Genomic DNA, 25,288 nt, shown 5'->3' on the forward strand with positions numbered 1-25,288 from the left:
AATGAAATCAAATGGGCCAAAGAACATGATATCATTCAAATTGTAGAAGGTATCAAAATTGTCATGGATAACAAATAGGAACTGTCTGGGCCAGGGGCACAGAATGAATCTTAGATCAGAGGAAATAACATTTATGGTCAGGAGCATGCGGAAATGAGTCTAAAGCAGCATTCATTAAAAATTTCAATAAGTTAATTAAAGTATTTTGCCCAAGAATAACTTTATACAGCATAATCGAACAATACTTGATGGAAATAATATCAATGAGCTGAGGAATTGGTTTGTGTGAAAGTCAACCACCCAGATTTACAAATGGAGATGTGGGCCGATACAACTGCATAAGGAAAGATGACTGAAAAGACACAACCTCTGAATTGTTGAAAGAAAAGTTACAAGTACAAAATGAAGGTGAGAAGGATGAGGATTTCCTACAACTAATAAAGAATTTTGCAGGTGTACATGCTATTGTAATGTAGGAGATGGAGAAACAAATTTACACACAATGATAAAATGATACTTACAATGTTACTTAACGATTAAGGCTAACCAGAACAACAGGAGAACTCATTGCTTATTTTCTCAAACAGTGGCTCTGGACCATTTTTGTTGATCTGAGAATACAAATGATGCCCAGATTTAATGTTTTATTCTAAAAATAATATCTCAGACAGTGCATTGCATCATTCTTTCATTGAATAACATGCTGAAGGCCATGGAAAGGGATTTGACTGCTAACACAGAACACAGGGCACTAAAATAGGTAACTATTGCAGACCGGAAGTGAATCTCCTATTCAGCATAAAATAAACATGATAATAGAAATATTTTTTAAAAAGATAAATTTAGCATGTAACATACTTGACGATAACAAACGATATGTAATCAGAAAATTATACAATGTGTTGTATGCCTCAAAGATGATATGGCTAGAAGTCACACAAAACCAGGTTATAGTCCAACAGGTTTATATGATACCACAAGCTTTTTGAGCACTGCTCCTTCAGCACATTCCAAAAGCTTTTGATTTTAAATAAATCCGTTGGACTAGAAGCTGGTGTTGTGTGACTTCGGCCTTGTACTACCCAGTTCAACACCGGCACCTCCACATCAAAGAAAATAAGCAGATATGGATGAGTTGAATTTACCCGAGTGTTTGTAATATTCTACATTTAAATGACTGAGGAGCTAATCAAGGAAAATGGTTATGTCTGAAATATTCTATTCCCCAATATTGTCAATATAATATGTAATTTCGACTTTGATGCCAAATAAGAACAGAAGTTTTACATGTTGCAAGAGCTTTCAAGGAATGGAGTTACTGTTCAAACGAGAAGGCAAAATTCTGACAGTGTTCAACCTAGGGAACTGCAAACGATCTATTTAAATCCAAGAATGAAACAGAAGATGATTTTCTAAATGATGAAAAACTAGTAATTGTGGAGGAGCAGTAAGAATTAGGGTTCAGGCAAATAAATCACAACACTGGTAAGGAGGTATAAAAACAACTAAAGCTGCTAATACAATGATCAACAGTCTTACGTACAAATGAATGGAAGTTATGTTACAATAGTATAAAGCTCTGACTGGACTACATTTAGGATACTGCATTTGATTCTGGACCACACCTCAGGAATTATGTGCTGCCCTTAGAGGAAATGCAGAACAGATATCTGGGATAAAAGAGTTGTTACTAAATAAGAAACTGAATGAACTGCAGATGCTAGAAATCAGAAATAAAAACAGAAATTGCTGGAAAAAATACTCCAGAAGTTCTGAAGAATGGTCACTGGACCTGAAACGTCAACGCTGATTCCTCTTCATAGATGCTGCCAAACTGCTGAGTTTTTCCAGCAATTTCTGCTTGTGCTTGTAGAAGAGTTGTTATTTCTTTGAGAATATATGTGTTGAACAAATCAAGATGTTTAAGGTGCTGAAAGGAGTCGGAATGAGAGAGAAACTATTTGGTTTGGCAGAGGAGTTCAGAATGAGGGGGTGTAATCTCAAAATTAGAACTAATATATTCAAGTGATGTTTGAAAACACATTTTCAAGCAAAGCATGGATAGCGGAAATCTGGAGCTTGCTCTCTCTAGAAACTAGATTGGGAAGAATATTAAAGGAAGTAAAATTAATATGGGTAAATTGCAGATCTGCCATTAAATAACTGAACAGGTTTAAGGGCTTCAATTCCCTGTTCCTACTTCAATGTTTCAGAATTCAGAAACAATCATGAACAGAATCCAAAGGTTCCAAAACTCATTGACATTTCTAAGTCTGTCAACTTTTTAGATTGGTAAAGTTTTAAGTTTCCAACCGTACAATTGTGACTGAAAGTCTGTGCAGTATTTACAAAATACATTGAAGAATTGCCATCCTTTGAGGTGAGATGTTAGAATTAAAAATTGAATGTAAAAAAATTCCTTGGTTCCATTTAAGGAAAGTTAGGAAATTCTCCTAGTCACCTGATAGATACCTTCCTCAATCATTGGCATATACAGACCCCCACTTTCACTTAAATTACAAGTGACTATATTGCTAAAGGTAATTTACTGATTGCAGAATACTTTGTAATGGTTCCAGAGACATGACACATAACATTCTCATTCTTGTTTTCAAGTTGCTGTTTGGCCTTGACCTCCCCATTTCTGTATTTTCCTGCAGCCTTACAACTCTCCATATCAGCGCTTCTCTGATTCGGGCCTTTTGAACATTCGCAATTCTAACTGTTGCATCATTAAGTTGTCTGTGCCCAAACTCTTAAGTTCTAACCCTATAACTCTCCATTTCTTTAAAACATTCCTTAAAACCCACCTCTTTGACCAGAAACTTGATCATCTGAGTTATTATCTCCTTATCTTGGCTCAGTATTATATCTTATTATTTTGCATCATCATTGGCTGTCCCTCCATTGGAGGATGACATCTATTCAGAGTTGCATATTTCTGCCACAGGTCTTCATATAACTGACGAGGTCCCTAAATATCCAATATAATCTCATAATTTGGCCTTTTGTCCCATGTCCCAAGTATACTGAATGGTTCTCTATGTGAATGTGCTGCCTGTGACAGATTCGTCGCCAGTTAACAGGAACCTGATGAAGGGTCTGGGCCCGAAACGTCAGCTTTTGTGCTCCTGAGATGCTGCTTGGCCTGCTGTGTTCATCCAGCTCCACATTTTGTTATCTTAGATTCTCCAACATCTGCAGTTCCCATTACCACTGCAAAATAAGTGTGTTGGGGCGTGTGAAACTTGTGCTATAAAGTAGTATCATCATGTTTGGATTGGGTGATATATTCGCCCCCTTAGTTGATTCACCAGGACTTACAATTGATCTATTCTGCCAGCACACACTGCAAACTCCAAACTCTCAGTCGCATTAACACCACTTTTTCCCAGTCTTATGGCTTCAGTGACACCCCCTCCTCCGCCCCTACAATAACACTCGCACACTCCAAAGGCATTTCCAGCACTTGCCTGTCTGATGAGTATCTTTTTTCCGAACAGAGTTAATCACCCTTGATGACTGAACAAATCTTTGACACGTGGATCAGATTCAAGAAATTAGGATTTTGCTTCCTTTTCTGCTGCTTCTGTGCATGATGGACATAAACGGAAAGTGCTGGAGAAACACAGCAGGTCTGGCAGTATGTGTCGAGGGAAAAAAAAGAGTTAACGTTTCCAGAGACAGTAAGAACTGCAGATGAGTCAAGAGATGACATAGTATGGAGCTGGAGGAACACATCAGGCCCGGCAGCATCAGAGGTCGTCTCGGGACGGGACCCTTTTTCTCTCAACAGATACTGCTAGACCTGCTGTGTTGCTCTAGCACTCTACGTTTTTCTTGCAGTTTCCGGCATCCGTAGCTCTGTGTTTGTTTTAATGATGTTTTCGTTTCTTTGAGCGATTAATAAGAAACTCTGCCATGATATTAATTCAGTTCTGCCGCGCTTTTAACCGTAATTCAGTTTTTCGAAGATACCCTATTTTAAGAAACATCACACAACTGATTCACCTACGTTCGCAAGCGCTACATAAACGCATATTGTTGTTGACCAAGAAGCGCCACCCAAGTGTCACTGCCGTCATGCATCATCAATAAGCGTCAGGCGTCAGTGCGCGCACAGGCAGCGTGGTGACGTCTGTCATAGCGACGGTTAGGGATAGGAAGATAGGGTAGCGATGTCAGTCGTCAGGGCTGCAAGTTTCGTCCATGGTTGTCAGGTTATGGATCCAGCGTTGGATTTGGCTTCTCGATCCAGGATCTGTTTTACGACCGCTCACATAGGCAATGGTATTAGCATCAGTTCAGCACGACGACTCGGGCGGGGATGTATCAAGGTGCTCCTCCGTAGAATGAAGCTACAGCCAAGCCAGCGCCGGGATCTGCACAGGAGAAGTGAGTTGATGTGTAAAAGGGTGTTCCTGCCCACTAATAACAGTTACTTTTGCTGAAACTCTTTTAAAACACTTAAGTAGATAGACCAAATTAAGGTAAATGGATCCAAATTAAACTGGTCGGGGTGACAGCATCTTTAAAGGGAGACAAAGGAAATAACATATTTCGAACGATCAAAATCGGGTTAAAATGTCATTGTATGTATTAGCAAAATTTATAGTGTGCGCAGAGTAAAAGTGCTCTCGCGGATGAAGGCTGCAAACTTCAGTGCATTCACCGTTCAGTTCAATTTTGTAGTCTTATCACCTCTTCACATTAATTCGGAGACTGTAGCAATTATGATTATCTGTGTATTTTATGAGCCGACCAAAGCACATTATGGAGAAGGTTGGGAAAACCACGCATGTTTCATAGCATCTGTAACGAACAAGTTAATCTTTGGGACGTAGATCCTTTTGGAAGAAAATAGTTTTTTTGAAAGAAGATGAAAGACAGGATTGTCATTCTTTCTATGCTGCACACAAATCTTCAGTGGTGACTGCATTAATAGCACATCAGTGTTTTTCAGAAGTTGAATGGTACTGGATAATTTAATGCTGCATGGGAATTTTTCTTAATTGTAAGTAAGCTTCCACACATGAGAAGTACATGGTTAATAAACTATAGGCAATGATGCAGAAATTAGCTAGTGCTAAATTTATTTTTTTTTATAAAGGTGGTAAAATGTGAACGTCTTTCCAGAAGAATTTGGAGCAGGCATAGGCACTTCTACCCCCTTGAGTTTGCTATGCCATTTAACATGTGCATGGCTGATCTAATCTCAACTTCATTCAACTTTTCTGCCTTCTTTCCATAACCCTTCAGCTCAGTACTCATTAAAAATCTGTTTGTCTCCTTAAATTTTCTCAATGTCACAGCACCTACCACACTGATAGTGAATTTCAGATTGGTTACCCTTTTGAGAGATGTAATTTTTTTTGCCAACAACTTACTTCTGCTACCCTTATCCTCAATTTATGACCTCTCATTCTAGGTCACCCTATGAGGAAACATTCTTCCTAAGTCTACTACTTCAATCTCCTTCAGCATTTTGTATACCTCAATTACCTGTCATTCTTGTAAATTCTGGGGAGTAAGTTATTTAAACCTGTCATCCCTGGACTTGATCTTCTATGATCTGCCTCAGTACAACTGCATCTCTCCTCAAGGGAACCAAAATTGTATGCAATACTCCAGGTGCTGTCTCACTAATGTTTTGTACAGTTTCAGCAAAACTTCCCTTTTATATGACTCCATTCATTTGGCAATACATGGCAGAATTCCATTTGCCTTCCTTCTTACATGTTATACCTTCATACTAGTTTCCTGCGATTGGTGCATGAGGACACCCAGATCCCTCTGCACTCTGAAGTTCCTCTCCATTTAAGTAACAAATTATCTTTGTTCTCCCAACCAAAATGGATAACCTCAAATGTCCATGTTAAACTTCATGTGCAAAACTTTAGCTAGTTGACTTGTCCTATCCATAGGTAAATTTCTTGTTTCTTCGTTACATCTTTCTTTTCCATTTAGTTTAGCACCGTCTGCAAATTTGATAGCTTGAAGACACAAACCTTGCACATTGTCTTATTCAGTGGTCAGAATTTCTGACTCAAATGTAGGTCAATGAGCTTGAATGTTCCCTGCTGCTCCGGGCTAGCTACTGTTCAATTTGATAATCTTTGTTCAGTGACGCACTTCTCTAATGTAGGCTACTCCTTGACCTCTGAGCAATCTGGCTTTGGATAACAATAAATTTTGCAAATAGGATTGAATTGGGTGGGCTCAGTAAGCTGGATTTGTAGACCACACATGGCTTTTGGTAAATGTTTTAATCTGTCTAAGTAGTAGCAAGCATCATGCCAGTCAACTAAGCATATTTTTCTTGCAATTAAAAATACGTAAGTGAATAACATTTTAGTTGTGTAATTTCCTTTTATTTTTAACAACATTGTGGGCATGCTTCTTGACCCACAAGCTTAGTGTCACAACATTTCTAAGAAGCTGGTTTAGTTGATCACTGAATAATAAAACAATCATTTACCCCTTATGACCGAATCTGGAACAGATAACTTAGTTGCGCAAGTTTTGTTGTGTCAGTTTATGTGTCAGAGCACAATGCTGATGATTATGATTGATTTATGATTTTTGATGCACATTGAATTCAGGAACTGTAATTAACTGAGCTGAAATGCTCGGAGCAAATTACTGGAGATGCTGGAATCTGTGCTGAAAAACAACAAATGCTGGAGATCACAGCAGCTTGGACAGCATCCATGGAGAGAGAGCAAGCTAACGTTTCAAGTCTAGATGACTCTTCATCAGAGCTCAAATGCTATTTGAAATAGATCTGATAAAGTACTGCATGTATTGATTGGCAAATTTTGAAGTAAGTGTTGGTGGGTATTGAATTAAACTTGCAGAAGTTCTGGCAGATGAAAGAGGATGTAAAAGAAGAGCTCATTCCTGGAGAAAACCTCCTCTTTGAAGTGGTCCTGTAATTGTGACAGAGATATTAAGAACTGCAGATGCTGGAGAAACCGAGATAACAAAGTGTGGAGCTGGATGAAAACAGCAGGCCAAGCTGCATCTTCGGAGCACAAAAGCTGACGTTTCGAGCCTAGACCGGGGTTAAAAGGATTTGTGTTCAAGATACCCAATGCTTTACAGCAAATGGCTTGAATTTGAAATGCATTTACTAATTAAGTGCATTAACAGGGCAGGCAATTTGGAAAATGGCAAGTGAATTAATAGCCAGTTGATAGATATTTCATGATATTAATTGAAAATAGAATTTTGAGCAGATCAGTTGAAAAGTACTAAGTCTCTTTGAACACCAGAAGATGCAAGAGCAGTAGGCCATTCAGCCCACTGAGTCTGCTTTGCCATTACTCAGTGGGATCATGACTGAGCTGATAATCCCCAACTCCACTGTCCTGCCTTTACCCCATTTCTTCAGTGATTAAAAGCTATCTTGGCTGTGATTATACTTGATAACCAATCTCAACAGTAACAAATTACACAGATTTGCTACCTTTTTGAAACAGGCAGTCTGTACTTCTAATAATTTGACAAGAACTTGCAATTACTGGCACACCAAGGTATTTCACAGGAATATTAAAAAATGTAGTGTTGAACTATGAGGTATCAAGGCAGGTGGCCAAAAAAGCTTGGCCTAAAGTCTGAAGTCTAAATTTTCAGAGGCATTGTACATGAGGAGAAAAGAAAACTTTAGGGATGTAGATGCAGAAGCTGGAGCTTGGGCTGAGAGCAAGGACATCAATGGTAGTGCTCTGAAAATGTAGTTCTCCTATATTCTACGTTTTAGAGTATTTTTGTAGATGATGCTCTTTTAAACAAAAAAAGCAGTGTAGTTTTGTATTGAGAATTAATGCTGCTAACTTGAACAAAACTGATATTTAATTGTTAAGAGAATGTTATGCTAAAGCAGTACAGTTATAAATTTTATGCAGACTTAGTGAAAACATTCTTCATACTGCCACTTTGCTCCTTACTCAGTTGTTAAGACAGTACATTCCTGTGACTGCAGTTAGCCCAAGAACTTAACTGACTACATTAAATGAGAGGGAAAAAATGACACTGAGGTTATGTAGCACTGGATCAACTTGATTGCCAAAGAAATTCTGCAATTTAAGACAATGCAGGCAATGGAATCCGTTGATGTCAGTTAATGTTTGTTGAGGTTTTGTGCCTCTGAATAGGTAAGAAAATTTGATTTTTAGTTTTTGTAAGTGTCAATCCAAAAATAAATAATAATTTCCAGAAAAGGAAGTATAAAATACTTCTGGCTCCCACAACCTTTCCCTTGTTGATTAACCTATCTATTAATGAAGACAGTGTGATTAACAAGCAGACTCTCCTAGACAGGTTATAAATGCATTGGTTACTGAACTGCCTTTTTTATGCGGTGCAAATATCATTTTCTGTTTATTTTGGTACTCTTTGTGAATTACCCTGATCAGTTAAGGATGAAAGTTTCAGTAAAATGTGTCCTTTACTGATTAACATGAATAATCTTGATATCCTGCAAGGATAAAATCCCAGCAAACTCCCAAACTTTGGATGTTCATAAATAACAAGTGTCTTGCAGATTGAATCCAAAAGAATTTGGTAGGAAAGTGAATCCACCTAGAAATGGGATTTTGTTTTGGGTTTCATTTCACAATCCTGTTAGATGAACAGGTAAAATGGTTGATCAAAGGACCAGACTTCATGAAAATCATTCTTTGCAATGTTATGATAGTTTTTAGTCAAATGAAGTTTTCTAGGAATGCTCTTCCTTCCTGCCATGTCCTTTCCATTTCTCAAAAGATCAATGACAATTTTTCTAAATCTTGTATCAATTTCAATTTAGGGTTCACCACATCTGCAGGATCTTTGCAGTATAACTTGAAGAAAGTGGATCTGCCAGCATTAGAAAGTCAAAAGTTCTTTTTTGACACTCACGCAGTAGTACGTGAATTGGAACGCTATGGTAAATATGCTTTTGTTTGTGTTTTCCTACTGCAAAGTTGTCTGGAGTTTGTTTTTCTGTTTCACCATTGCATTTCCAATGGGGTGTTCTGGTGAAGTGAAATGGGCCACTTGATTTGGATTTCTCAACGGAAAAGAAAAATATTTTGTTGAAGCTTTTTGTCCTGCATTCAGCAGGACAATTTGTAAGAAATACCAGAATAAAAGTAATGAGGTTATATATGAGGACAGTGTGATTAGCAAGCAGACTGTGCTAGACAGGCTATAAATGCATCAGTTACTGAACTGCCTTTTTATGCAGTGCAAATATCATTTTCTGTTTATTTTGGTATTCTTTGTGAATGACCCTGATCAGTTAAGGATGAAAGTTTCAGTAAAATGTGTCCTTTACTGATTTCATAAACTTGATGTTCTGCAAGGGTGAAATCCCAGCAAACTCCCAAACTTTGGATAATCATAAATAACTAGCATCTTGGAAATTGAATCCGAAAGAATTTTGTAGAAATGGGATTTTCCAACCTTATATGAATATGTTCTGCATGCTTGCATGCAGGCTTAGCAGGTGATCGGGAAGGCAAATAGATTTTTATTTCTGTTTTTTTTAAAAAGGAATGGAATACTTAAATAAGGAAATCCTGTTACAACAAAACAAAGCACTAAATGAATCATACCTAGAATACCGTGAATGGTTTTAGTGCCCTTATCCAGGGACAGGAACTGACATTGGAGGCAGTTCATGGAGGTTGACTAGGTTGATCCCAGATATGGAAGGATTTTCTTATGTCGAGAGGTTGAGTAGATTAGGCTCATACTTGGAGTTTACGCTTTAGAGTTTAGAAGAATAAGAGGTGACTTGATTGAAAAGTATGAGTATCTGAGGGGGCTTGATACAGTAGATATGGAATGGTGGTTTCCTCTTGTGGGAAAGTTTAGACCAGAGCATGTAATCTGAGGAGGAATTTCTTGAGGGGAGTAAATGTGTGAAATTCTTTACCGCAGAGGGCTGTAGAGACTAGTTTTTAAATATATTCAAGGTTCAAATAGACAGAGATTATTAATCAATAAGAGAATGAAGGGTTGAGAGAAATAGGCGGGAAAATAGAGTTGAGGATTGCCAGCTCAGTCATGATCTGATTGATTGGTAGAGCAGACTCTGCTGAATGGCCTACTTCTACACCTGTTTTCCGGTCTTATCAGAAGTCACATGACACCAGGTCATGTGACTTCTAACTTTGTCCTCCCCAGTTTAACATCTCCACATTCTGTTCTCGTGACTAATCGGAAACTATTATGCATTGTGGTTGTATCAATGGGAAGGACTTTATGTCTAGCAGCTTACATGAGACTCAAAGCAGTTTACAATGAAAAACATTTTTGAAGTGCAATCACTTTTGTAATAAAGAGGAAATGTCAAATAAATTTGCACAGAGCTGGTTTAAAAATAGCGTTGAGACACATGGCCAGATAATCTTTGATGTTGCTAGGGGTAAGTGGCAGCCAGAAGATGCAAATTCCCATGCCATAGGATCATTTGTATCAGTCGAAGGTGTTGTCAAGGCCTTGACTTAACATTCCAGCCAAAAGGCAGCAACCCCATCACTGTTGCATTCCCTCAATTCTGCACTCGGGTACGTGTTTTCGGTTTGTTGGGTGATGCTTGACTTTAAATTCTCATTCTGAGGAAAGTATGCTCCCACTGAGCCAAGATCCACAAATAAAAAGGCTTGCATTGATTTGTCTTTCATAATCAGAGGATACTCCAAATTGCTTATTGGCTAATGATGTACTGTGTAGTTACTACTGTAATGTTGAAAACATGGCAGTCAAATTGTAGATGGCAAACTTCTGCAAACAGTTTTTGTGATGTTGATTGAGGAATATATATATCTCTCTCTCTCTCGCTCAGAGCACTGACTTTTTTTCCCCCCTGTACTGCATTAAAATTCTGTAATGGGATCCTTTACGCTCACCTGGCAGGGCTGACGGTGCTCAGTTCAGTATTTAGTCTGAAGGTAGACATTTTCAATAGTGCAGTACTCTCTCTAGTACTGCACCAAAGCTTCAGCTTTATTTTTTGTTTTGATACAAAAGGTCCAGGAATTGGACCTGAACCTGCAGGCTTCTGACCCAGGAGTTCATCTACTACGCTATGGCTGACACTTTTCATTTAGGACTGATCACGCTATTGTGTAATCAGTGACACTCCTTAAATCAGTATATTACTTGCAGCAAGTGTTATGGCATTTGTAGTTTTGACAGTTACCAGTAAGAACTGGTGATATCTACCCATTATGATATTTATGTGCCGTTGTGTAGCAGAGGCCAACTTCTCCTCAATGCAAAGAAGCAGTGTTGTCATATCCCTGTTATGTTGGAATGCATTTCATAGAGATCCTAGAATCTCTACAGTGTGGAAGCAGGCCCTTCAGTCTGACAAGTCCACACTGACCCTCGGAACATCCCACCAGACCCATTCCCCCTATAACCCACATTCCTGAACGCTACGGGCAATTTAGCATGGCCAGTCCATCTAGTCTGCATGTCTTTGGACTGTGGGAGGAAATGCTCGTAAGCATGGGGAGAATGTGTGGAGTTTGCACAGACAGCTGTCCGAGGGCTGAATTGAACCACTGAATCACTGTGCTGTCTGCACTAAATACACATAATTTATCACAGCTTTTTCTTGTGCTCCTGAAGGCCATGCAACCTTTTTACTAAATTAAAGGTGGCCTATAAATGGAAGTTCCACAACTGCTTTTTGTAGCCAAAGCAAAGTTGCTGGAAAAGCTCAGCAGGCCTGGCAGCATCTGTGAAGGAAAAAACAGAGACTTAATGTTTCAGGCCTGGTGACCCTTCATCAGAACTTGCTTTTTGTAGCATATTTCATGAGATTATATGATTGAAATGTGTGTGTGTAGGGTTGATTGGAAAATATGTAACAAACTCACTCAGTCCAATGTTGGAATAAACGACGCCCAATTATAAATAGTGTTCAGTTTTTTACAATTCACTTGCAACTAAAAAGGAGAACCTCCTGCTATTGATCCTGACACGTGACTTGATTGTGTATTTGATAATTGTGCATAATTCTTCAATATAACAGTAGGAATAAGTCAATGTACTTCAAAGCTGTTGTATTTTTCAAATTGTTATTCCCTTTTCAAACATTATCATGCTTTAAAATAATTAGACTTTTCCTGTGGGGGCTTTGAGATCAGCCAGCAATGGTTTAGCAACCATGTTTCATTTGTGGGATGTGGATGCTGCTGGCTAATCAACATTTGTTGCCCACCCCTAGTTGGCCTTGAGAAAGTGGCAATGAGGTGCCTTCTTGAACCACTGCAGCCCACCTGCGGTGGGTTGATTCTCAATGCCATTAGGGAGGGAATGCCAGGATTTTGACCCAGCAACAGTGATATATTTCCAACAGAGGGTGGTGAGTGGCTTGGAGAGGAACTTGAAGATGGTAGTGTTCACACTGCTGCTACTCAGCATTGGTGGTGGAGGAAGTGGATGCTTGTGGATGTAGTGCCAATCAAGCAGGCTGCTTTGTCCTGGATGGTGTCAAGCTTCTTGTGTTGTTGGGGTTCCCCAGGCAAGTGGGGAATATTCCATCATGTTCATGACTTGTGCCTTGTAGATGGTGGAGAGGCTTTGTGGAGTCAGGAGGCATATTACTTGCCACACTATTCCTAGCCTCTGAACTGCTCTTGTAGCACTGTATTTATGTGATGAGTCTGGTTGACTCTGTTCAATGATAACTGCCAGGATGTTGATAGTTGGGGATTCAGTGATGGTAACACCATTGAATGTCAAGGGATGGTGATCAGATTATTTCTTTACTGGTGATGGTCATAGCCTGGCATTTGTGTGGTGCAAATGTTACTTGCCACTTGTTTGGACATTGTTCAGATCTTGTTGCATTTGAACGTGGACTGCTTCAGTATCTGAGAAGTTAGCTGTGGTGAATGTGGTTTACCTCCAGTATTGAGAATCTTAAGTTTCTAACAGAATATATGTGGTTCAAGAAAGTACTGGAAATGTTTTAAGGCTTTGTATTCTTGTCCTTTTATGCTTTCACTGTTTTTTGCCTCCTTATTTCACAGAATCATAACTGAGAGGAAGCAAGTCATTTGGCCCATCGAGACCACAGCACCCTTCTGAAGAGCATCCGACCCAGTGGCACCCTCCCTCCTATCCCTATAACCCTGCATTTTCCCTGGCACATCCCTTGACACTATGGGCAACTTAGCATGGCCAACTTTTGTTTTAAGGAAAAAAAACTGAATACATTGGCTATGCTTTTGTTAACCTCCTTAGTTTTCCATGTATGCAAGAGATTTGTCTTGGATGATCAAAATTCTATCAAGGCTTGTTTTATACCGCTGATTAATATCAGCTTAATTTATATTCAGTCAATACTGTTGCATATGATGAAATCAGGATAATGTTGAGCAATTTAAGCCAGCATTTCGTTGGCCAATGAATTACATTTTCTATTTAAAACTCTAGTTACATTACATGGTGGGAATTCTAAATTGTGAAATCTTTTTAATCTTCTATATTAATAGAATCCTAGAGTCATACAGCACAGAAACAGATCCCTGGTCCCTACTCATCCATGCCAACTAAACTGAACTAGTCCACTTGCCTGTTCAAGTGATGAGGCAAACTTCAACAAGGGAGCCTCCGAAATGTCTACCTTCTTCCTCAACTGGCAAATCCCCAGCACTGTTGTCGATAGGGTCTTAAACCTGGTCTGGCCTGTCTCCCGCACCTCCGTCCTCACCCCTTCCCTTCCACAACAGTTCCCCTTGTTGTCACCTACCATCCGTGTCCAGAAAATCATCAGAAGCCACTTCTGCCAACGCCATCAAGATGCCACCATCAGACAATTTCCATTTCTCTCCCCTCCCTTGTCCACCTTCTGCAGTGGCCATCTCGGTCCACTCTTCGTTCACACCCCCCCCCCCTCCCCCTCACTACTACCACCACCACAGCAACTTCCCCTGCAACTGACACAGGTACAAAGGGTCTAAGCCCGAAACGTCAGCTTTTGTGCTCCTGAGATGCTGCTTGGCCTGCTGTGTTCATCCAGCTCCACACTTTGTTATACAGGTACACCACCTGCCCATTTACCACCACCTTCCCCAGTATAGACAGGCCCAAAATGTACCTGCATTTCCCAGAATCTGGTCTACTGCATCACTGCTAACAATGTTGTCTGCTCCACATTAGGGAAATGAAGCATAAACTGATTGACATCTATGTTCTGCTTGCAAAAAAGACCAAGCTATCCATATAAAACTTTGGTTAGACCGCACTTGGAATACTGCATCCAGTTCTGGGCGCCCTATTATAGGAAAGATGTGGATGCTTTGGAGAGGGTTCAGAGGAGGTTTACCAGGATGCTGCCTGGACTGGAGGGCTTATCTTAAGAAGAGAGGTTGACTGAGCTCGGTCTCTTTTCATTGGAGAAAAGGAGGAGGAGAGGGGACCTAATTGAGGTATACAAGATAATGAGAGGCATAGATAGAGTTGATAGCCAGAGACTATTTCCCAGGGCAGAAATGGCTAGCACGAGGGGTCATAGTTTTAAGCTGTTTGGAGGAAAGTATAGAGGGGATGTCAGAGGCAGGTTCTTTACGCAGAGAGTTGTGGGAGCATGGAATGCGTTGCCAGCAGCAGTTGTGGAAGCAAGGTCATTGGGGTCATTTAAGAGACTGCTGGACATGTATATGGTCACAGAAATTTGAGGGTGCATACATGAGGATCAATGGTCGGCACAACATTGTGGGCTGAAGGGCCTGTTCTATGCTGTACTGTTCTATGTTCTATGTTCTATGTTCCATTGCCTGCCACTAACTCAGCCCTACCCTGTTCCCTGGTCACCACTGTTTCTGGCTTGCTGCCGTGTTCCAGCGAAGCTCAGTGCAAGTTGGAAGAACAATACCTCGTTTTTCTACTTGGGGACCCTGCAGTTCTCCAAACTCTGTGTACAGTTCAATAATTTTCAGGCCTAAACTCTACCATGCCCTAGTCCCCTACCCTATACACTAGGCCTCGTTATCACAGCCTGCCATTACACACTACTTGGTCTTAGTCACTAACAGTCCCTACTAACAACTATTCACCCTGCTAGCCAGATCATTATTAACTCCTTGTCTATTCAAGTGCACTCTCTCTCTCTGGGCTCTATCCTATCATTTATTCCTGACCGTGTACCCCTCCCTTTTTTTCTGCATATAAAGTGAGATTTTCCCAGCTACCATCAGTTCTTCACAGATGCTGCCAAACCTGCTGAGCTTTTCTAGCAACTTCTGTTTTTGATCTGATTTATAGCATCCACAGATCTTTCGGTTCCCATTTATCTGTGTTTGGCTCGTATCCGTCTAAACTCTTCCTGTCCAAATGTCTTTTTGAATGTCTAATTGTACCTGCCACTACCATGTCCTTGGGCAGCTCTTTCCATATACACACCACCTTCTGTGGAAAAATAGTTGCCGCTCTTAGTTTATACCTAGCCCTCTAGTTTTGAACTCCCCTACCCTGTTGAAAAGGCCTTGGCTAGTCACCTTATTTATGCCAATCATGCTTTATAAACCTCTATAAGGTCATCCCTCAGCCTCCCACGCTCCAGGGAAAAAATGATCCAGCCTATCCAACCTCTCCTTATGAATCAAATCTTCCAGTCTCAGTAACATCTTTAACTTTCTTTTGCACTCTCTCTAGTTTAATAATACCCTTCCTATAGAAGGGCAACCAGAGTTGTATGCAGTACTCCAAATGTGGCCTTGCCAATATCTTGTACAGCTGTGACATGATGTCCCAACTCCTATATTCATGCTTTGACCACCTAAAGCCAAATATACCAAACCCACCATGTCTACTTGTGAGATAATAAAATGTGAGGCTGGATGAACACAGCAGGCCAAGCAGCATCTCAGGATCACAAAAGCTGACGTTTCGGGCCTAGACCCTTCATCAGAGAGGGGGATGGGGAGAGGGAACTGGAATAAATAGGGAGAGAGGGGGAGGCGGACTGAAGATGGAGAGTAAAGAAGATAGGTGGAGAGAGTGTAGGTGGGGAGGTAGGGAGGGGATAGGTCAGTCCAGGGAAGACGGACAGGTCAAGGAAGTGGGATGAGGTTAGTAGGTAGCTGGGGGTGCGGCTTGGGGTGGGAGGAAGAGATGGGTGAGAGGAAGAACCGGTTAGGGAGGCAGAGACAGGTTGGACTGGTTTTGGGATGCATTGGGTGGGGGGGAAGAGCTGGGCTGGTTGTGTGGTGCAGTGGGGGGAGGGGACGAACTGGGCTGGTTTAGGGATGCAGTAGGGGAAGGGGAGATTTTGAAACTGGTGAAGTCCACATTGATACCATATGGCTGCAGGGTTCCCAGGCGGAATATGAGTTGCTGTTCCTGCAACCTTCGGGTGGCATGATTGTGGCAGTGCAGGAGGCCCATGATGGACATGTCATCTAGAGAATGGGAGGGGGAGTGGAAATGGTTTGCGACTGGGAGGTGCAGTTGTTTGTTGCGAACTGAGCGGAGGTGTTCTGCAAAGCGGTCCCCAAGCCTCCGCTTGGTTTCCCCAATGTGGAGGAAGCCGCACCGGGTACAGTGGATGCAGTATACCACATTGGCAGATGTGCAGGTGAACCTCTGCTTAATGTGGAATGTCATCTTGGGGCCTGGGATGGGGGTGAGGGAGGAGGTGTGGGGACAAGTGTAGCATTTCCTGCGGTTGCAGGGGAAGGTGCCGGGTGTGGTGGGGTTGGAGGGCAGTGTGGAGCGAACAAGGGAGTCACGGAGAGAGTGGTCTCTCCGGAAAGCAGACAGGGGAGGGGTTGGAAAAATGTCTTGGGTGGTGGGGTCGGATTGTAAATGGCGGAAGTGTCGGAGGATAATGCGTTGTATCCGGAGGTTGGTAGGGTGAGAACGAGGGGGATCCTCTTGGGGCGGTTGTGGCGGGGGCGGGGTGTGAGGGATGTGTTGCGGAAAATACGGGAGACGCGGTCAAGGGCGTTCTCGATCACTGGGGGGGGAAGTTGCGGTCCTTAAAGAACTTGGACATCTGGGATGTGCGGGAGTGGAATGTCTTATCGTGGGAGCAGATGCGGCGGAGGTGGAGGAATTGGGAATAGGGGATGGAATTTTTGCAGGAGGGTGGGTGGGAGGAGGTGTATTCTAGGTAGCTGTGGGAGTCGGTGGGCTTGAAATGGACATCAGTTACAAGCTGGTTGCCTGAGATGGAGACTGAGAGTTCCAGGAAGGTGAGGGATGTGCTGGAGATGGCCCAGGTGAACTGAAGGTTGGGGTGGAAGGTGTTGGTGAAGTGGATGAACTGTTCGAGCTCCTCTGGGGAGCAAGAGGCGGCGCCGATACAGTCATCAATGTACCGGAGGAAGAGGTGGGGTTTGGGGCCTGTGTAGGTGTGGAAGAGGGACTGTTCCACGTAACCTACAAAGAGGCAGGCATAGCTGGGGCCCATGCGGGTGCCCATGGCCACCCCCTTAGTCTGTAGGAAGTGGGAGGAGTCAAAAGAGAAGTTGTTGAGTGTGAGGACGAGTTCAGCTAGGCAGATGAGAGTGTCTCTCTCACGTCTACTTGTGATGCCATTTACAAGGAACTGTGTGCCTAGTTACCTCTTCGACAACACTCTCCAGGGCTCTGTACTGCACTGGTTTGTCTTAGCAAACTGCAACACTTCACATTTATCTGAATTTAAACTCCATCTGCCATTCCTGGCTCATTGGCCAGTTAATCAAGATCACATTGTACGCTTAGATAACATTCTTCACTGTCGACTATACCACCAACGTTGGTGTCTTCGCAAATTTATTAACCAATACTTCCTATATTCTGAAGAACGGTCTAGGCCCGAAACATCAGCTTTCCTTCTCTGATGCTGCTTGGCCTGCTGTGTTCATCCAGCTTCACACCATGTTATCTCATTCTCCAGCATCGGCAGTTCCTACTACACCTCCAGTATTTTCATCTGAATTGTTTATATTAATGATGAACAACAGTGGACATAGCACAATCTTACAGCACACTGCTGGTCATGGGTCTCCTGTGTGACAAACAACTGTCTGTCACTACCCTCTGTCTCCTGCCATCAAGCCATTTTGTATGCAGTTGGCTAGTAAAGTCACAAAAATAAATTAAGATGGGCTTAATATGGTCACTGGTCGAATGGTACTTTCCCTAACTAGTTTCACTGTGGTTAGATGCAACTTAAGCAGGTTTGTATCCATTGGAGGCAATTTTGAGGATGGGATGCTGTGGGTAAGGCCATATAAATGGCAACAGTAGGGTCTTTAATAGTATGTTAAAGCCTAACAAATGAATACAAGACTGTAAAAACCATGGAAAAGGCTGTACTGCATTGAGAGCTTTTGTACTATAATTTTCATGCTGAGCCAGGCAAAGTTGCTATCTAAATCAAGTGTTGGACTTAAAGGCAGCTGTCTCTAACCCAGATGGTCAAAAGAAAAGGAGATTTAAAATCAGTCATGTAGTTAATGGAGAGGATGGTTGCCATTTAAATGCCTCAGCGTCAGAGAAGGTGTTGCATTAAACTGACTAAAAATGCTGTGCTTGAAATAAGAGAACAGAGAAAACATTCATGCGTGCCAGCTGGGAGGTTAAATTTTGGTAAGAAACAATTTTAGTATCGGCACTTTTCAGAATTATGGATTTGTGGATAAAATTGAAGATTATTTTATGAAAGCATCATCAGGAAAGATGAGTTTTATTTCTGGAAGCTTCTGTTAATTTTATGGTCCACTGCTGTTTCACAACTCTGATTACATTTTACATTACCTTTGACTAAATCAGACTTTCGTGGTAACACACTTTCCTGCTGTTGTTTTTGTAGGTTTCAGCACTAAGCAGTCAGAAGTTGTGGTAGCTGTACTAATGAGAGTCATGAACTCCAGTATGGAAATTATGTATAAGGATATGGCAACCAAGATTCAACAAGTAAGACAACCCCAGTGAATCAAAAAGCAAAATTCTGCAGCTAATGAAGATGAAGCAATTTAAGAAAATATTGGAGTGACTCAGCAGGTCAGTCAGCATCTGACAGGAATATACAGTGAGTACAATTATTGACTGCCTTGTATCTTCCTGGTGGATGTTGTCTGACTAGCTCCAGGGTTTTCTGTTTGTGTTTGCTCATCGTATAGTATGTAAAGAGACGTTTTCTTAATTGTTGGATGAAAGCTGAAATGTGATACTTTACTCTGCAAGCAGCAAAAGGTACTGCACCATTTTGCAGGTTTGCAATTTAATCAGTGGACTTATAATACCTGAGTATAAGACGACATTCTCTGTTAGTCAAACTTGATGCTGAAGTTAGTCTTTTTATAAAGTCTTTAAAAATAGACTGGTTATGTTTCTTTAATCACTAAATTTTTAGTCCTACCATTCATGTCTATGAAATGCATGCACCTCCAAACCAAAAAGTTGTGGAAATTTCATGTTTTAGTATTCTTGAATGTACTTTTAAAAATATATGAGGTAGAACTAAAAATCTCATAGTTCCAGAGGACCACCCACTGTTCTCTGATTTGAAGGGAAATGACTAACGTTGAGGCTAGTGTGACGGTCACCATGTCTCAGGTATGTTGTAGCATGAAAGGGTGGGGCCTTCATGGTGACCTGAGTTGGTACTAGAATTGAAACTACATTGTTGACATTACTGTGCAGCATAAACTAGCTATGCAACCACCTGAGCAAATTACCACTTTTTTTAAAAAGCTCCTTGCAGACCATTATTAACACTGAATTGAGCTGGTTATTTTTAAACTACAGTGCTTTTGTGTCACAGACTTATGTTCTGAAAAATTTCAGACACTTATGATAAACTGACAATGAAGCTAGCATAAACCAGTCTGGCTTTTGGGTATCTTGGCAACTGTTACATTATTTTCTGTGGTGATTTCCAAACTTAGTTCAGAACAGTGCTAAGAATCTGTGTGTTGTTCATTGCTGAGAGGCTTAATTTGAGCTGTAATGTTCTTGTTTCTACAACCAGAGTATGTCATGTTGCACTTAACACAGTGTGTTTAGCTCAGATATCCTGCAAAGGACTGAGTTGACTCTTGATAGTAATAGGAAATGATCTTTGATGACAAAAGCTCAATTAATACTGTCGTAACAATTATGTTATAAACTAACAATTAAAACAAAAGATCTGACAATACTGTAAAACTAAGTCTATATATTGTATTTTGACTTAACTTGAAATGATCAAACATCACACTACACCTTGGCCTTGATCCACATGGTGATGGCCGCCTGGACTTGCACTCACAGTAATCCCAGGGGTGCCTCTTCTTGCAATGGTTGGAGTTAGCTTACCAGTCCCAAGGATGCTGTTGTGACGATTTTTATCCTTGGAAGCTTCCACACCCCTTTAGGAGGTTCTTCTATTCCCACCAATGAATCAATTGGGAATTGAGCCCCCGATTGACTGGACCCAATGAGGTGGTGCCATTGCGGATGGTGGGGTGGTCTTTGGTCCTCCATTTCTAAAAGTGTCAGGGGCGTGTAAGTCAGGTAGGTCTCTCAGATAAGAGTGAGATGTCCCCTTGTTCTGGAACAGCTTGCTGTTTCCTGGTGTCCTGGTAAATGGGCTTAGTCAATTGTGTATTGTGCTATCTGAGTTGCAGCTTACCTGTCTGGGTGTGTAGTTTGTTTATTTCACTGTCTTTTATCTGGACATTTCGGCTAATGATTGGTGCAAGTTCCCAGCATGCTTTATCCAATTCTGCAATTTTGAGTGGCCCATCCGGCTGCAATAATAATTTGAATTACAATACAAACTTGCCTTTCATAGCATCGCATCTGTGCTGTTGATAGCTCTTCAGCTGTATATGTTTACTGTAAATCTCAATTCCTTCTGTTTTGTCTTGACCAATCAAAGTTGAGTTCCTTTATTTAAATTTTAAAGGTTTGGAGTAACGGTTTCCTGGTGCATTCTCCATGACACTGGCTCACTCATCAGAATCCACTTGCCAATCAATCACCACTCTACATTTCTCATGCAAGATTGATTGCTGTTCCCTTTGAAATTTGGTTTTTTTTTGTTTTGTCTTGAGTCCCAAGCTAGTGTTTCAATATTATGCCTTAGTTATTCATTTATTGTTGAAATACAATGGTCCTATAATAGTTACTGTTAATATGCAATGTCACATAATTAAAACAAACATTTTACCCACACTCCACCCGTTGATTGTAGCTCCAGATATTTATAGTATAATCTAATAGTTTCACCTGCTGTTGAATACACTTTTATTTTCCCTCCCTTGCTTTCTTTGACTGAATTGACATGTTTAACCAGTGGTCCTTGCAGTACAAATCTGTAATACAAGCATCTGAAAGGGGAATTAGCCCTTAGTTTGCTATTTGTGTTTTGATAGACAAATTTTCTCCTGTTATGCTGGAGAGAAAACCTACTTAAATCATAAAGAAGTGATTTTCTTTCTTTAGCAATTCCTATTTTAAAGTACTCAGCAACTGCAGCATGCCTACCGTCAGTAGTTAGCGGGGAGGTGATGACCTAATGGTATTTTTCACTGGACTGTTAATCCAGAGATTCAGATAACGTTCTGGTGACCTGGGTTCGAATCCTGCCATGGCAGGTGGTGGAATGTGATTTCGATAAATATCTGGAATTAAGAATCTAACGATGACTGTGAATTAATTGCTGATGTGTCAGGAAAAGCCCATCTGGTTCACTAATGTCCTTTAGGAAAGGAAACTGCCATCCTTTCCTGGTCTGGCCTACATGTGACTCCAGACCCACAGCAATGTGGTGGACTCTTAACTGCCTTCTGGGCAATTAGGAATGGACAATAGAAGCTGCCTAGCCAGTGATGCCCTCTTCCCGTGAATAAATAAAGAAGAAAAAAAAATGCCAACTGCATATAAGTTGTCCTTTAAATCTGTTCATCTGCATTTTGTAAGCTTTAGTCACTCAATTTTAAACAACAAAACTTAGTCAGCTTCCAGATATTGACGAAAAATTGAAATGATATTAGGAAGCTGAAACATCCACCAAATTTTGGTATTGGTATGATGGAGTAGCTGTTGAACAGTTTACTGTATTTTAATTTAGTTGTCCTGAAAAAGTAAAGCCATCTCCCAAATATAGTGAATTATGCACCTATAAAGGAGTTACTTTGTTAAAGTGAAAATAATTATCTGGTGGAGTCATTGGATCATTCAGCGTGGAAGCAGACCCTGTGGTTCAACCAGCCTATGCTGACCGTAATCCCAAACTAAACTAAACTAATCCCTCCAACCTGCACTTGGCACATACCCCTCCAAACATTTCTTCACGTACTTACCTGAATATTGTAACTGTACCCACGTCCACCACATCTTCAGGAAGTTCATTCCACACAGGAACAAGTTACTGTGTAAAAGAATTGTACCTCCTGTATTTTTTTTACATCTTCCTCTTCCTATCTTAATGTACTCCCTAGTCTTGAAATCCCACACCCTACTCCATGTTACTTTGTGAACCTCTTCAAGGTCACCTCTCAACCTTCTGCACTCCAGTGAAAAAGTCCCAGCCTATGCAGCCTCTCCTTGTAACTCGAGCCATTCACTCCCAGCAACATCCTGGTAAATCTATTCTGAACCCTCTCCAGCTTGTTAATATCCTTCTTATAACGGGGAGACCAGAACTGGATATAGTACTTCAGAAAAGGCCTCACTAATGTCCTGTACAACTTCAACATAGCACCCCAACTCCTATACTTAAAGGTCTGAACAATGAAGGCGATCTTGCTTAATGCCTTCTTAGCCACCCTATCTATATATGTTGCAAACTTCAAAGAATTATGTACCTGAACTCCGAGGCCCCTCTGTTCTACAATACTGCCGAAGGCCCTGCTGTTAATTGTGTAAGTCTTGCCTCTGTTTGTTTTGACCAAAATGCAATACCTCTCATTGATCCAAATTAAACTCCACTTGCCACTGTTCAGCCTGCTGACCCAATTGATCAAGATCTCTTTGTAATCTTAGATAACCTCCTTCGCTGTACGCTACACTACAAATCGTGGTGTCATCTGCAAATTTACTAACCATGTTTTCCGTTTTCTCATCTAAGGCTCCAAGCAATTTGTGCAAAAATACCTTCTGCATTTTATTTTAATTTCAAGTTAATAGATAATTCAGAATATTAACTTTGCAATTCATGGTGATTTTTTATAATGCTTATCAAACCCTCTTCAGTCACTATCGGAATTGAATATGGCAGCCTTTTAAAAACTATTCTATTTTGTTAATGCTACAATGTTAAATAATTCTGCCAATCTCTCAATATTTTCCTTACACCTGCTGTTGGTAGTGGAGTATTGCTGTCTCTTATAATAAATTATTCTATAATACATTTTAACTGCAGGAGGTAATGCTTCAGCAGATTATGTCACATATAACTGCTGTGAAAAAGGATATGATTATATTGGAGAAGAGTGAGTTTTCAGCAATACGAGCTGCAAATGAGGTGAGTATTTGGTAAATTGAAGCTGCGTGTTAAGTAGATTAAGGTTTAGATCACGGCTGTCTTGGCAAGTGAAAGCAAGGACCATGATGAAACTCCCTCTTCTTTTTGAACCTATTCCCATTAATCTTGCACCTTCCCCCTTCTAACCCTAAAGTTAACCACTATTGCAACCTTTTTATTTCCCAATGATCTGCTTTAAAAATGACGACAGGATTGAGTTAAAGAGGCAAGTTTGTTTTCACTCCTCGGAGTTCAGTTGAAAACGTCACCTCAGCAGAGGAGTTTAGTTTGGGATACGTCTAAACTGGGAGAGCTTGGTTCAAAATCTTCAGGTTATTTAGCAGACTTAGACTTAGAAGGGACTCATCAAATTGTCTCCACAGTCCACAGCAAAGAAACTGTAAAGAGTCAGTTAATTGGAAACTTGGAGTTGAGATTTGATTGTAATTTCTCTTGACTTGCATATCTGTAGCGGATGTTGGGAAACCAGATGAAACTTTGTTTTTCTTTATTTTAAGATCATTATAACTGCCTTAAACACATTAAATGTTTTTTCTTTTGTGTAATTACCCTCCTTCTGTCATTAAAATCTGCAACCTTGTGAGCATGTTTCAGTAACTAACTATCATATTAACTTTGCAAAATAAAACTTATGATCTATCAAGTCAGATCTCATTTTGGAATCCGATTTGTTCAATAGTATCATCAACAGGTATTGTAACATTGTCACCACTGAATTGCTTGTCTTCTCTGCATCTGCACAGCTGCTTCTGGTTTTAACCAAAGCTCTATCGATGGTCTGTCAAATTTTTTTTATCTATGTGCTGCCCTGAGGCCACAGTATTTAAAGGCATAATGTTGTTTTTATATGTACGCTAACGATACGTACCTCAGTCACACTGAACTCCCTACAGTAACTAAATTATCAGCTGGACATCCCATACTGGATATCCAGAAATGTTGACCAATTAAATGTTACAATGACTGGAGCCATCGTTTTGGTCCGTGCTCCAAATTTAATTCCCTAGTTACTAGCTATATCTCTTTTCTTGGAAATTGTCTGAAATCAACCCAAACTCTTTGCAACCTCGCTGTCACATTTGATCTTGAAGTGAATATCCAACCTTATTCTTGCAGTCACCAAGACTGCTTCCTTCCATCCTGTGGTACCACCCAACTTTGCCCGTTCTCAATTTGTCTCAGTTGCTGAAACCCTCGATCGTTCCTTCCCAAGCTGTAGACTTGACTATTAAAATTCATTCCCAGCTGGTCTCCTCCATTGCTTCATGTCTGTGGAGAATACAATCAAAAATTTTGTTGTCCATGTGTTGACTTGTCAGTTCGTTTTATCACCCCTGTATTTACTGACTTACAATTGCCCTTGACAACAATGTGTTAGGGCTGCTCATAGTTCTTAGTTAACATAAAATGACTAAAATCAATTATCGGTTAACATTAAAATGGCTGCTGATTTTTATCTAAATCAGCAGTGTAACGTAGAATAATTTCAAGCTTCATGGAAGTAACATACCCAAGGTAACCAGGTTAGATCTATTGGGTCTTGTAAAGGCATACAGTAGACTTCTGTTAGCCTTGCAAGCATGTTTCAGTAGCTAACTAACATATTAACTATGCAAAATAAAACTTATGATCTTTCAAATCAGATTCCATTTTGGGATCTGATTTGTCCAATAGTACCATCAACTGGTATCGTAACATTGTCACCACCGAAACAAAAATACAGTCAATGCTTACATGGTTTGATGAGAAGATCCTTGTGAAATAGTGGTAGAAGACATTCTTGAAAGCTAGTGAAAAGTTTGCTATCTAATAAGGGAT

The 25,288-nt window shown here is 40.6% G+C and overlaps 1 protein-coding gene and 1 long non-coding RNA gene across 8 annotated transcripts in view; one reads left to right on the forward strand and one right to left on the reverse strand.

Annotated features, from left to right (window-relative positions):
* The window catches only part of LOC125448159 (uncharacterized), a 39,452-nt gene extending 35,358 nt beyond the window's left edge, over positions 1-4,094 (reverse strand). For both annotated transcript variants that reach the window (XR_007246656.2, XR_007246657.2), the window contains exons 1-2: positions 4,016-4,094; positions 522-611 (exon numbers count right to left, since the gene is read on the reverse strand). This is a non-coding gene — a long non-coding RNA (uncharacterized LOC125448159). The remainder of the gene's footprint in view (positions 1-521; positions 612-4,015) is intronic.
* Positions 4,095-4,153: 59 nt separating this feature from the next.
* Positions 4,154-25,288, forward strand: part of mcur1 (mitochondrial calcium uniporter regulator 1) — a 65,213-nt gene continuing 44,078 nt past the window's right edge. For 5 of the 6 annotated variants that reach the window (XR_007250161.2, XR_007250163.2, XR_009447057.1 and 2 more), the window contains exons 1-4: positions 4,154-4,395; positions 8,810-8,929; positions 18,809-18,912; positions 23,348-23,449. Coding sequence is in view for 2 of the 6 variants with exons in the window: in XM_059653555.1 (XP_059509538.1) it covers positions 4,179-4,395; positions 8,810-8,929; positions 18,809-18,912; positions 23,348-23,449 (543 nt within the window). In the remaining 4 variants the exon portion in view is untranslated. Of the gene's footprint in view, positions 4,396-8,809; positions 8,930-17,443; positions 18,586-18,808; positions 18,913-23,347; positions 23,450-25,288 lie in introns of those variants that run through there. The other variant, XR_009447058.1, reaches the window with a different exon arrangement.

The sequence above is a fragment of the Stegostoma tigrinum genome, chromosome 2, assembly GCF_030684315.1.
Source record: "Stegostoma tigrinum isolate sSteTig4 chromosome 2, sSteTig4.hap1, whole genome shotgun sequence".
Taxonomy (NCBI): Eukaryota; Metazoa; Chordata; class Chondrichthyes; order Orectolobiformes; family Stegostomatidae; genus Stegostoma; species Stegostoma tigrinum.